The sequence below is a fragment of the Orbicella faveolata genome, unplaced genomic scaffold, assembly GCF_042242905.1.
Source record: "Orbicella faveolata isolate gen_17 unplaced genomic scaffold, um_ofav_v1 contig_24, whole genome shotgun sequence".
NCBI classification, from domain to species: domain Eukaryota; kingdom Metazoa; phylum Cnidaria; class Anthozoa; order Scleractinia; family Merulinidae; genus Orbicella; species Orbicella faveolata.
This window is the reverse complement of record NW_028301552.1, coordinates 12,798,243-12,812,500: the sequence shown is the minus strand read 5'-3', so window position 1 is coordinate 12,812,500 and position 14,258 is coordinate 12,798,243. Positions and strand designations below refer to the sequence as shown.

General features: G+C 39.2%; 1 protein-coding gene across 1 annotated transcript; it reads left to right on the top strand.

Moving 5' to 3' along the window:
* Positions 1-1,747: 1,747 nt before the first annotated feature.
* On the top strand, positions 1,748-12,428 carry LOC110052384 (uncharacterized). The gene is made up of 5 exons (XM_089291304.1): positions 1,748-2,504; positions 7,897-8,789; positions 10,496-10,594; positions 10,922-11,424; positions 11,830-12,428. Exons 2-5 carry the CDS (start codon positions 7,913-7,915, stop codon positions 12,073-12,075), a joined length of 1,725 nt encoding a protein of 574 aa, XP_089147430.1. The 5' UTR covers positions 1,748-2,504; positions 7,897-7,912; the 3' UTR covers positions 12,076-12,428.
* The last annotated feature ends 1,830 nt before the right edge of the window (positions 12,429-14,258 follow it).

Genomic DNA, 14,258 nt, shown 5'->3' with positions numbered 1-14,258 from the left:
TACATAATATATGCAGCGCGAAATTTAACGGGTTAGTTGTTTCGTAGGAGGGCTTTGTTTCTGTGGCGGCAAGATGATACGAGTTCATTACGTTTGAACTCGTATCAATGATAGTACGTAAATTTAATCTTGCTACAATTCTGTCCCAGAACTAGCTTTCCACGAGGTTTATCGTAGCTCAAATAGCACCAAATAACTCTCCTGTATGCCTTTTGAGGCCAGGAAGACTAAATTCACCGTCTTTTCGTTGAATCATGAATTGTACAATTTAATTAAGAGTGCTTTTAACATGAAATTGGAGTCTAAATCAACACGAACGAACAGATATCAAAACCGCGGCGGAGAGCCAATCTATTGCTTTCTAAAGGCCTGCATCGTCCTAAATGGACTGAACAAGAGCTTCCTACATCGAGAATCGATTGAAATTCAGACAAACTTGGCCATAGTTAGCAGTAAGCGAACACTCAACATGTTGTCGTTACGTCAATTATCGCCCGGAAGCCACGCAAATAAAATTCTTCCGCGCTAGCGAATCACAGACAGTCCTGATACTTAGCTAAGCCGAGAACGCCTAAAATTGATAAAACAAGGAAATTCTACTCACGATCAGCGCTTGAACTCATGTTCTTCTCTCTCCTCGTGGCCATGTTTTGCTGGCAAATAGCAATGTCCCGGAGGTACTTCAATTTTGTCGAGCGCGGAATGGCACATCCAGATTTCAACAGATTTTTTTTTTCTAAGTCTTTAGCTAAATCAAAGTTCAAAGCAAATGACGCCAACAGCAGCTAGAAATGTCTAGTCTATTGCACGTCTAAGCCCTAAATTGACGTGGCTAAAGAGTTTTGCTGTCTAAAGCAAGCACAACATTATCGCCACAGGGCAAACGGCTTTCTGTTACGGGACTAAATGTGACCCGTACAGTTTACACATCTCCTCAGGCCCGCCCCACGTACGATAATGGACGACGCTTACTAGCAAATCGTTAGACTTGGGCCTTCATTGGACTTAATGATGTCCTCGGGCAGACTTCCTTTAGACAGCAAATACAGAACGCTAATCGGTCGCTCCTTGTCAGAGTCACCGCGCGAACTGAATTCAGACGAGTGTAGCCTGGGCTAAAATTCACGCAAATTGAAAAGGGGGTGGGGGGGTGGTCGATAAATGATGAAAAAAAATACCTAAATAAATGAAACATGCGGCAGGGAGTTTCTAAATTCCATGCTAGGTAAGATTTACAAGTTGCTGTCATAGCGAAAGCAGAAAAAAAAATAAGAAAAAAAACCAACTAACTCAAAAAACACTTGATTCAGTCTTTAACACCGTTTTCATAAATCCAGACATAATATATATATACGAACAGATATGATTTAAGGACGTACGCGTGAAAATTTTCCAACATTGATTTTTTTCTGAGGCTTTTGCCACTGTAAGATGATGAATTAGTTATGTCAGAAATGTGAAAAAAAAAATGGGGTTCACAGACTTCATTTTGGAGAGAACATGCCCGGAAAAACACCTTAAATCTGAACAAATCAGGCTTAGGTTTACAGTGTCTGTAAACCTAAAAATATTACAATTAGGCCTTTAAAGTGAAAGGTTCTCAGCCAAATATTGTTTAAGTGGACCTATTAAGTGAATTCAGCCAACTGCATGGTGAGATTCCTTAAAGAACAAGTTCGCATTTAGCGACCATAGTTTCACGCGCATTGCAGCCGCAAGATGGCACGATTCGATGTCCCGTGGAGAGATATCTTGAAATTTTTTTAACTTCGAATTCCCACATTAATTTTTTGTTCATTTTTGGACGATGTGGAGATAATTGTAAATAAAATCTGCTTCTGCAAAGAAAAGTAGGGGTCACCGAACGTCCAAGATCGTTAAATCCAGGCAAAGCTATAGCAATGGCCATCAGCCCTATCATTGTTCATTTTATTACTTAGCGCGCGCTGTCATGCATGACGTGGCGTGTAAATTTGCGTGTGCAGTAAGGATGCGCAGAAACAAGTAGCGGGAACGTCTTAATGAGCAATACAATGGCTGTGCACGTGCGTTATAATTCTGCGTTGTCCGGAGAAGGTGAACCGCGACGGCTAATTTTTTAAATTTCTATTTCAAATTTTTATTTCAAATTTATCAATGTGTTACGGATTTAGTTTTGCGATAGTTTTGACAGTGATAAACAAAGTAAATGACTTTAGAGTATCGCGAGATTCGTAGGTATAATATAAATTCATTTAATAAACGACGCTGTCCGGGGCGTCGACGTCGCGGTTTCTATCGACATGGTACGCTGCTTTCACTTATATCGCTAATGCGCTAGCGAAAACCAACCATTTAGAATAAATAACGAATAATGAATAATAAATTCAACACGTTTCCTAAGCGACAAAGTGGTCAGTGTCATGGAAAATAAAAGTGTTTCTTGCAAGTATTGAATATATATTTTGTGAACCTTTAACTACAGTGAATTGATTCAAAGGAAGTGTGAAAGCGAAGGCCAGTCGGTAAGGTTGAATTTTAAACAAATGTAGTAGTAATTAATTGTCATTATTATTATTCATAGTTTCCTTTATGTTTCCTTTACCTTCTTCGCTAACTATTAGCGATGGTTTCAATAAAGCCCTACATGTATTTTGATCTTATTAACGTCAGGCAAAACAATTGCCAATTGACAAAATTTCTTACTCTTGATATTTTTTGAGTAAGAATACATACTTTAAGAATATAACTCGAGGCTGAAATGTGCAAAATTGTAAGAATATCTTATGAATAACCCGAGACTGAGATTTTGAAAAGAATATAACTTCGTACGTTGAAAATATGTAAATACTATACAATTATATGTTTTAAACTTAACCGTATAAAATTCTTCCATTCTTTAAACGGCAGTGCTAGCCGTAGAGCAGCAAAAACAACAATTGCCATATGTTCGATACTAATAATTTTTCTGCAAGAAGTTATGTGTCACATTAGGCTTGATCGCTTGAATTCTGGCTCCAAAATTACTTCAGTGCCATCAGTCATGATTTAGCCGGATAATCTGACGATGTGTCGGGATAGTCCACGTTGTGTTCGTTCAATTCTCCGTTGGAATAAATTAAACAATAATCTACTGAAGAACATTCACAACGATATTTTCAGCTCAAAATCAGCAGAAAAATAAGAATATTCAGCGTGGGCCGAAAAAGGAATATCCTTATAACAAAAAGAAGAGTGTAACTTGGCGAGTTTATCATATAAAGCGGTTTTAAATTTATTCGTTACGATTTGAGCATTGATTCATCTACAACTGATCATAGATATTGGAGCATGATGTTGCCATGAAAGTAAACTGCGAGGAGTCTTTATTTCGTTTGCTCTAAAATCCGAGGGGAAGAACGCAAAACACGACAGATATCAGGAGCCATAATCGGGGACGGAGACGTAAGCGCGCGCCATTTCTAGTATTAGGGCTGTCCCTATGATATGGGGCAATTTTTCCATTTTTTGAACAAATTGCGCCATCCCGTGCGGCACACGCGCGTACATGCTGCGAGGATTTTTGCGGATGTAGCTCGGGGAAATGATGTCCGAAATTCCCGAAATGTTTGATGCTTTTGACCCACAACTCAATACTTTCATGTCTGTTGGAATTTTGCTTCAGTATTTTCGTCGTAAGCTGCTCCAGTTTGAGTGAAGTAAGACAGTGTCGAATTTAGTTATGTGCCGCTTTATGATATATATCACTGACCAAGTTGTGTTAGCAGCTTCTTTTACAAGAGCTCCACATTACTCCACCCTAAGTTTCACATATGTTGAAGATTAACAGCTTTTCCAAAACACAGCTAAAAACTAGTTGGATATATCTGGACATAGCAGCGTTTCAGGACTTCAAAGTTTCCCTCCTCTTGCCACACGCTTGCGAGGATTTCACCAGAGTCTATCTCGACCGAACAGTAAAAAAAGATAATAATTGCAGGTTTGGGTTTCGCCTGAATTGTAAGTAACGCTTGATGTTTTATCAGGACCCAATAAGTGACAATAAAGTTTATGTCTGTAGATGCTGCTTAGTTTTGTTTGTGTTAAAATCCAATAAATTGACTGTTGTCGATGAATAAGAGCGCCCGCCGATGTGTGTTTTGTACAGTCAGTAAGACTGACATGACAAATTGGACTTCCCCACTTTCGTGTGAAAACGTACATCAAACTCATGTATCTCTAGTTTTAGGTTGTTAAATTTTTGAGAACACATTAAGAGCCACTGCCTGTAAATATGGAGAATCTGACGACAGGTCGGTAAATTCGAATTTTCTTTTATTGCGTCAAAAAGACCCTTTTGATGAAGTATTTTCAGAAATATACTTTCAAAGTTCCAGCGACTTCACATTTTTGTGAAATCTAGGAAAGTTCGAAATAACGTTCAATCAACCAAGACTGCCGATGGAATTTATGCAAAATTGCAAATTTTCAACAGGCCAGTACAGAAAGAAGGGAACTTGCCTGGATTTCATATTCACACAGTTTGTAATTTACACTTTGATCATTCCGTTGATTGAACGGTAATTCGATCTTTCCTATGATATGGGACAATTTTTCTATTTTTAGAACAAATTGCGCCATCCTGACGTCATATATCCGCGCGGATCCACGCACATGTCGGGGGCTCTCGCGTGGATGTTGTCACGTTGGGTGATCAAATGGAGAGAGCTGCGAGATTCTCTTGCAGATTTTTCACAGCGATGACAGGGAATAAGGCAGGGGATAAGAACCAGGGCTTTAAGATGTAGTTTTATGCTCTGAGCTAATGGAAAAGGTGAGTTTTTCAGGGTCGAAAACAAGGCTTCGATTTCGCGCTGTAAATGAATGCTCGCGCTAGTTATACCCGTAAGCTTTTGCGCTTGTTCTATAAAGAAAAGTTATGTAAGAAAACTCTTTACTCTGGTATCGAGTTAATTTGTGAGTTTTCTAAACAATGCTTAATCATAACCAAACCCTGTTTTGATAGTTTCTTATTGTTTCTGTTTGTTTCGCGAGTTTGCAAAGGCTTTTGAAAGGAAAGTCTGACGCGTACAAGTAGCTCATTTGCATAGTGCAGCGCGTGCACTTTCAAGTCTGAGTCGGTGTTTTCAATTGTCAACAAATCTCGACAAAGATTTCTTTCGCTGTCTTTTGTGCCGAGATGCTGCAACAATTTTCACCAACGCCAAAAGGCTACTAACATCATGAGTGTTTCTTTAACATGGTGAAATTTTACATTGCGAAAATAAAATAGACAAGGAGTTTTGATAACTCGACCAATCGAAGTCTTTATTCGAGTACCGTGACTATTCGAGTTGATTAACTTTAAAAAAAGCTGATTATTTCTGCTGTATTCACATATTTTCAGCTAAGCTTTTAATATGTTCTCAAACATTTATCAACCTTAAACATATGTACATTTTCACTCCAAAGTGAGGAAGTCCAAACTGTCATGTTTACTGACTGTACAAAATACGCATCGGGCGCTCTTACTCATCGACAACAGTCAATTTATTGGATTTTTACACAAACAAAACTGCGCAGCATTTACAGACATAAACTTTATTGTCGCTTATTGGGCCTTGATAAAACATCAAGCGTTGCTTACAATTCAGGCGAAACTCAAACTCGCAAGCGTGTGGCAAGAGGAGGGAAACTTTGAAGTCCTGAAACGCTGCTATGTCCAGATATATCCAACTAGTTTTTTGCTGTGTTTTGGAAAAGCTGTTAGTCTTGAACATATGTGAAACTTAGAGTGGAGTAATGTGGAGCCCTTGTAAAAGAGGCTGCGGAATACAACTTGGTCAGTGATATAAAGCGGCACTACATAACTAGATTCGACACTGTCTTACTTCACTCAAACTGGAGCAGCTTACGACGGAAACACTGAAGCAAAATTCCAACAGACATGAAAGTATTGAGTTGTGGGCCAAAAGCATCAAACATGTCAGGAATTTCGGACACCATTTCCCCGCGCTACATCCGCAAAAATCCTCGCAGCATGTACGCGCGTGTGCCGTACGGGATGGAGCAATTTGTTCTAAAAATAGAAAAATTGTCCCATATCATAGGGACAGCCCCAATACTAGAAATGGCGCGCGTTTACGGTCTCCGTCCCCGATTATGGCTCCTGACTTAAAGGTAATACCTCTTAAGTTAGTTTTAGACATAGTACCCAGTATTTCCCCGGATATGTTACTCGCGCGTTATTAGGGAGCTTAAGCAAACCGCGACGAAGACGGCAACGAGAACGTCACTAAACAAAAGGTTTAATGAGCAAAACAATAGCTGTTCACGTGCACTATAAATCTTTATTATTATTATAAATCTTTATTAAGAAATCAGTCACAACATATGTGTGGCTTTACAATCAATAAGAAACTAAGCTAAACTAGAAAAAATCTATCATATATATTACAACAAAGATTTTAAGAAATAAATTTAAAAAGATATCTATTTACAAAAGCCCGTTTGAATCGCTCCGTTTTTACTTTAGGGAGTATGAAGTCATGGCCCCTTTCTCTAAGAGCTCTGTTACGTTTGGGTGGGAGCAAGTCATATAATACATGGCCAGTGGCACTTGTGATTCTTTTGAAAAGATCACATGCCGTCCTCTGAAAACAACAGCGTGAAATGACCAAGTTTTGTGTCGTCTACGGAACGTGGACGACGACGGCTAAAATTTTTTATTTCCATTTGGAATTGAACGCCGTCGTTGCATATTTAATTTAAGCACGTTTTTAGAGTCATTGGCCTACCGAACAGATCTAGACAACCGCGAATTTCGCTTGTAAAATATGAATTCATTTTCTTCTAGCTAGGCGTCGTCCTCGGCGACGTTGTCGTCGTTGCCTAAGCTCCCTTTCTCTAAGCTCTCGACGAAATGGTTGGAGTGTGGTGCAAAGTCCTTTTATTCGTTGTGATTTTGAAAAGACGTTCCAAAGATGTTTTAATTTCTGCACTCTCAGCTGTCTTTTTGGTCGGGTTGGCTTTCGTTTGTTCTATGCTCGTTTGGTTGCTTTTATATTAGCGATTTAAACTACGAAGTCATTGGATAATTCAAAGGCAAACAAAATTGCGGGAGAGTCAGCCATTTACAATTTTGGAGGCAAAAAAGGGGAATGGAAAGGGCTTATCGTTTTTCACTCCGGTGCAGTCAAACGGGAAATTTCACTTTTTGGATAGAAAGTAAATGTGTCGCAAATGTAAGTGGAACTTTCGTATTTACTTTAGTAACGACAGTGAGATAAATTTCTTGTAAATGTAATCACGTCACATTTGCAAGCAAATACATCAGGAACAAACGTTTGAGTACTATTTCCACAACGAAAGTGAGTGCATTATTGAGGCATCCAAGCACAGAGAAATAATTAAAAGCACGAGGCCGTAAGCCAAGTGCTTTTCAGTATTTTTTCGAAGTGTTTGGATACCCTAATGAAACACGAACTCGAGTTGTGGAAATAACTTCTCATGGTTAAAAGATTTGAATTGTTCGTAATGCTAGCATTCTTTTCACAATCATTTCGATATGAGTGATGTTTTTCTCATGCGTTGTCTCATGTGAGCGTTACAGACTGAGATTTACATTCGTGTGTTGCGATAACCAATCCCAAAGTAGTCTCTCTGGCCAATTACCAAGTATACAGACAATGTAGTGCACCAATCAGACCTCCAAGCAAATAGATGCAACTGGTGTAAAGCGCGCGAAAGCCTGCTCGAGATTCGTGCACAGCTTTGGTTTAACTTGGCTGAAAAAATTGGTCTGAGTTCCTTACAACAATCACTAAGAGTACAATGCAAAACTAAACTAAAAGTGTATTCCTTTCAACAAGAACCTTAAACACATAAGTTATCGTACTCAGTCTCTCCCCGTTTCTTTCCATTTTCACTCCAATCTAGCTTATTCATCAAGACGATGCCTTCTATTTCTCTGCTTCCCAAGAGCCACAACAAACCAGTGCCAGGTTTGATGCGGTTTCTATGCTTTCCCGTTTGCCTTGGTGTACTACTTCTCCTCTGCTTGCTGTATTGCACGGACATGACGAACAGTTGCCCGCCTCTTGTTGGCGTTGTTTCTCCAAGAGAAGTCACTGGATATCCATTTGGTGACGGAATCAATAAATTGAACAGTAATGATAAATTCAACTCTTTGATTAACTCAGAGAAAGGACCAGACAATTCTCGTAACAATGTACATCAAAACCGTCGTCGAGCAAAAAAGTGGTTAATTTCGCGTAGATTGCAAGACTTCCGACACGAGTGGCTTCGTCAGCGCCGTGCACGGGTAGACTGGAAGAATATTATTAAGCCTTGTGCTGACAATATGGCCTGGGCATTAGTGAAGGAGCATTGGGGTAAAATCAATAGAAGCAACGCCACAACAAGTGACATTATATTCCAAGATATCAGACCAGCGGGAGAGTTCAGCAAAATTTTAATCCAGTCAAAAACCTCAGACAATCGAACGAAGTTGATTGGTGGAGACACGTGGAGGGTTTACGTACGTGGTCCAACAAGCATTGCGGCCACTGTTTTCGATCACAATAATGGAACTTACGAAGCTCTATTTCTCATCACGGAGCCTGGTGTCTATCAACTAATGATTTACCTTGATTACAGTCTTTGTGATGGCTTCAAAGACCCACCTCGCGATTGGTTCATCATAGGCGACGTTCAGGGGGCCAACCACAGTAATGGAACTCTAGGACCCTTAGACGAATACTTGGTAAAGCATGGACATCGTACCTTAAACATAACTGTGACTAAGGCTCAGCTAAAAGCCCCTCTTTCTGGTAAGTAGATTTCTTTTTAGCACAGTAAGTCAGCCTATATTGATATCAAACACGCACAAATTCTCCGTTTTCTCCTTAATTTTAGTTTCGATTGAAAAGACATATCAATCACTCAAGACAGTGTTTGACCACATTTTCAAACACCTCGAAGTTCGTCAAAATTACTCCGCTGCGCGCTTTATTTCCAACTCTCTTCGCAGTGTTTGTAAATGTGGTCAAACAAAGTCTTTCCCGTTTGATTTATTACATAAGCGTTTTAAGATAAATTGAAAAGTGTTTTGATTAGCTTAAACTGTTGCTATGGTAACTTGCAATGCCAAAGTATGACTATAACTTGTTCACTGGATGACTGGGCATTTGCTTGATGTCATTACTATAGTGTCAACTGAAAACGAGTGGCAGTAATAATTTATCAAAGTACAATTGCTGAAACATGCTGCAAACTGTTGCGAGCGGCCATCACTTTACTTTCCCCATAGCGATCTGTAATGTAATGTAATGTAATGTAATGTAATATGCAATAAAAAAGCTTAAGTGCATGCGCATGCGCAAGATTGTGTTGCGCAAAATGGTAATGTTCAGTCACTTTATTATACGGCTCTATTATGTGAGCGGGCAGGTTGAACCAAATTCGTCGCTGTGATTGGCTACCCGAGCGGGTAGATGCCCGCTCGGGATTATGCGCTTTGTCAAGCAGGAAAAAATTCTCCGAAGCCGAAGCAGGTTCCATGTAAATAATCTTTTATTAACCAAGCTTGCTTGGTTAAGATGGCTGGATATTTAATTTGCCTCGTTTGTTTGTTTGTTTGTTTGTTTGTTTGTTTTGCGTGGTCATACACTACGACACCATCTCCCTTCATAAATGCTTAAAAAGAGCACTTGGCCAATATCCAGCCCTATTACACGTCAAGGGCCAATAACTGAAATCAGTCAATCAGATTGGTCTATCACCGGTACAATATTCTCACTAAGTAACAGACCGGGCAATATCCCGAGTGATTTCCCACGATCGCTCTTGAATAATTTCTGTAGTTTTATGGTTTAGGTTTCTTGTATTCATATAAAAGATTCTTTTTTTCCCTTTTTCTTCTTACTCTTTTTCTCTTCTGTGTTTTGTTTTGTTTTTGTTTTTTATTTTTTACATCAGTCGTGAGTATATGCCAAGTCGGATCCCAATCAGAATTGCCCTTTTGAAGTCTGAGATGTTTTTACAGTCCGTGAGCGTATCAATATTTCTTAACATTTTCAGTCGTGTAATAAATCTCTTATTAACCAAGCTTGCTCGAGGAGAACATCGGCACTCGGTCTTGTTTGTACAGAACTCGCTGTATTCGGACCTTGCTGTCAAGATCTCTGGCCGATATTCTTCTTGTACGGCTCTCGCGTTTGGAAAATAGCCAAGGCACTCAGCCAGCGAGGTACCTCAGGCAGAGGAGAATCTCGTTTTCGCGTCTGGTGAGACATAAAAAGCGAGACATATTATAAATACACAGCAACAGACCAGCAACACTATACCACTGCTGCGCATGCCCGGATTAGCAAGCTGCATCGCTTCGCTGCGCAGCAAAAAAAAAAAAACTTAGTATATAGATTATGGTTATTTCCAGCAATAACATCATGAGCTCAGTTGTTTTGTTTTAGCTTAACAGGCTTTGAAGAGTCAAATGTTACCAATGAAGTATTTTACTTTGTTGTTTCTCATGCAGACAAACTTGAAGGACTTGCCTCCTGTTCTGAAACCTGCAAGTATTTGTGGGATGGATTCGGTCAATGGAAAACACGACGGTGGATGCCATATCTTAAAGGTTGGAAATGAGTTTTTGAGTCTTTCAATTCTCACACAGGAGATCTAGCGACGGTTCATCAGTCAAAACAAATAAGGCGTTTGTAAAAGAAACGACGACGACGTCGCTAACGTCAGTTGAAAGTTTTATTTCTTTAGTCACGAACTGTCAAGCCATTCAGTTTATCAGAAATGCGTACTGGGATTTGTCGCCTTATTTCAAGTTATCCTAAACTGCCGCAGAATTTAATAGGCCATTTTGTTGTTTATTCGACGGTTTCACATTGTTATGGAATCCACTTTTGGTTTACTTTAACATGTTTTCTCTTTTTAAATTTTTATAAAGCAGAGTCCTACGATTGGTCGATGCCACAGAAGTACAAAAAATCTGGAACGCTTTGGATCTACGGTGATTCACTGAGTATGCAGTTTTACAAATCTGTCATGACTCGTCTCTTATGTAAATCTTTATATAAAAAATGCCGCAATAGCTACATGTGGATCTACCCTGCTCACAACAAAGGCTTGAACAGTAAACTGGAAAGTGATCTCGATTTTAGACCTGAGAAAGTCATCGAAACCATTGTCAACGTTCTACGCAAGCCTGAAATGCAGAAGGAAGAAAGCACCTTACTTTTAAACCTGGTCCTTCATTTTTCAAAAACCGTCAATTTTACCACTTATCAGAGGCTCATAGATGACTTGATACTGGTTTTGAAGGAGAAGGAACTCTCACAAGGTAAAATAGTTCCAAAGTATAAGTCTAAAATCATTTGGAAGTCATCCACCGCCATTTGCAAGGAACAGGCCTCGTCCTCAAAGGAAACTGATTTTCGATTTTACACTTCCCAGGTTTGTACTCTCTGATTTTTCAGCTTCTAAGGATGCAAGGGTATAAATTAGATCAGTAAACGTTCTAAAATTCGTTGTTGTACAATGTTTAATTGAAAACGCGTCTCCTCTGGCCGTTTTTTTTTAGCCAACAGCACAACATGAAGCATCTGCTTCGAAGCAAAGGTGTCATTTATTAAGCTAGAACAGCCTTTTATCGAGGAATTCTTCATGGGCGTCTAAGTAGTTCGAGTATAAATAAAAATGTGAGATATTCCACATTTTATTGGCTGTTTCAAATTCTTAAAGATGCTCCAGATCTAGAAGTTGACAAGATATACTCTCATTAAACACTAAAGACAGGCAGAATGTTCAAGACAAACGGTTAGAACCTAAACAAAATATTTTTGCATTCTCTCATTTCAGCGAGTTGCCCTCTTCAACGCTTACTCCGTGTCGGCCATGTGCAAAGCAGGATTTGAAGTCATAGACGTATATTCATTGACCGATTCGTATCCACCTAGATGCGTGGACCATGTTCATTACAAACCGAAAGCTTTTCACATGGTGGAGACAATGCTTGAGCAGTACAAAGTACACTACAACAAGAAACTCCACGAAAATGAAAAACATGGTAAAATAAAACGATGTGTAAGTACAGAAAACGTCTGACAGCATAGGTAGGACAGTTGGAAGGTACGTTTTTAAACTGGCACCAAGCAATTTCGGTGGAGCAAGGTTTTGAAAGCTTCAAACAAAGTAGGAGCTAAATTGAAAGATGTAAGGAAAAAGTCAGGCATGTTTATTTGCTATTAAGTCGTCAATCGAAGAAAACTTTGTAATAGTTTTCCATTTTATTTCAATTGCCACAAATGTCACTGAAGCCGTGTATCAACTTGCTACACCTCGTCCCTTTCCCCTTTTCGCCGCCTCTGTTTCTAGTCACAGCTTCAAATGTCGTAGAAAGAATGCAGTTGTTTATCGAAGTAAAGTACAATAATAATAAAGTATTCTCGTTTGTCTCACGATGTGGTCGCTGGGTATGTAGATCGCGACGCTTCGACTGCATACTGCTTACGTTCATCATGCAGGCGATCATGTAGACTGGCTAGGTAAGCCGTCATCCCATATACTACCAAGCTCCTCTGAGATTGGTTGCTTTTCAATGGTTTTGACTAGCGTATTTCGATCCTGGCTGTTTCGGTTAGTTGTTTACTCGGCAGTCTGCTGTCGTACGGCTCTCCTGTTGTTGTGTTTCTTGATCATGGGCATCCACGGAATTTCCATTCCATCATCCCAGTGTTTATAAGGTGAAATCTGATGTAAATCGCCTCCACGTGGCTCATGGAATTTTTCAACGTTACTCATAGTCTTTCCTCTATTTCGAAGCTAGAAGAGAATATACTAAATGAAGAAGAACCAAAATATCCTTCCCAAATCTCTGTCCGTAAACCATCGCTGCCATTGTTCTTCAACGAAAGGGAAATAAGAATGATTCGTTGAGGGTATTCTTACTAGCTTATAAGAACGCATTTCCACTCTGAATTCTCCTTTTAATTTCATTGGTTTCCAGCAGGTTAATGCCACACCAGATATCACAGAGCTGTTCCCGACTCTCCTTATCTCTTTATATAAGGCCTTGAAAAAAACAAAAACGAAAAACAAAACAAAACAAAACAAAAGCAGAAAAAAATACATAACACGAATCGTCTTAGCAAACTGGACAAAATAAAATATTAAATGTTATTAGATTTTTTCTGAGTTCTAACTCATTCGGGATTGCCAACTATTTTCTTAATTAGCATAAGTCGACCAGTACTAACGCTATGAACAACAAAGTACTTGTCTGATTGTGTCCTTCACTGCACGTCCCACTTCCTTAATCTTCCAACCGTAAAGTATTGGATTTAATGATGAATTGGAGAAAGCTAAGGTACCAGTAAACTGCATAACAAGGACGGCAACAGGAGATAGTCGACTACGAGTGAGTACAGCTTCCGCTATACCTTGTGGCAGACAACAAATAATTAATGTCAGCTGCAACCACAACGCACTGGATACTGCCTTTCGGTAACGAGTTATATTCAATGGAATTATTTGGCTTGGACCTTGAACCTGATGGCGATGGAGGGCAGGAAATATCTTTGTGTAAGATATGATCGATAGTGCTACACAGTGATACTATCATATAGCCATAGGATAACGTTACCAGATAGTTAACAAAGTACATATCGTAGCAGCGAAACTGGACATGACCCAAAAGCTTATCACAAATAGAAACATTCGCTTCAAAGTTACAACTTGTCTGTAGGGCGAAAAGTCTGTCCACGCTTACTGCAGACAATGTCGGAAAAGACACTCCACACAAAACGGATCCTGCAAAAAGAAACAAATGTATCGAGACAAATATCCCATCGCTCGTACAGTAGACTTATCTCATAGCAAGCATAGATAAGCTACATACATACATATACATACATACATTTTATTTGTTATCAAATTAAAATAACAATTGTAACATGCCCGCGGATAGCTGAGCTAATCTAGGCGGGTCATGTTTGGACGAGTTATTAATATACAGCTAGGTACAACTAAATACAACTGAAGGTAACAAGAGAACTAAAGAGACTAGAATTGACAACGATGACTAAAGACAACTAATAAACTAACAATATTACAAATAATAATTAACAACAGTTACGACGAGAGACTACAGATACACTAAAGCGAAATTATTGAGTATTAATGAATACATACTAGGAGGAAAATAAATTCAGCTTTACTTTTTGCACGAGCTGTGCAATAAGAGCAACAAAGAGATCAGTTATTGCCGGACAACGTAACAAAAGTTTTGA

Bases quoted from the DNA above. Each gene is read 5' to 3' on its own strand.
- LOC110052384 (XM_089291304.1), top strand. From the start codon at position 7,913: ATGCCTTCTATTTCTCTGCTTCCCAAGAGCCACAACAAACCAGTGCCA. The intron at 8,790-10,495 runs GTAAGTAGATTT...TTTCTCATGCAG, and splicing joins GCTAAAAGCCCCTCTTTCTG to ACAAACTTGAAGGACTTGCC. The intron at 10,595-10,921 runs GTTGGAAATGAG...TTTATAAAGCAG, and splicing joins GTGGATGCCATATCTTAAAG to AGTCCTACGATTGGTCGATG.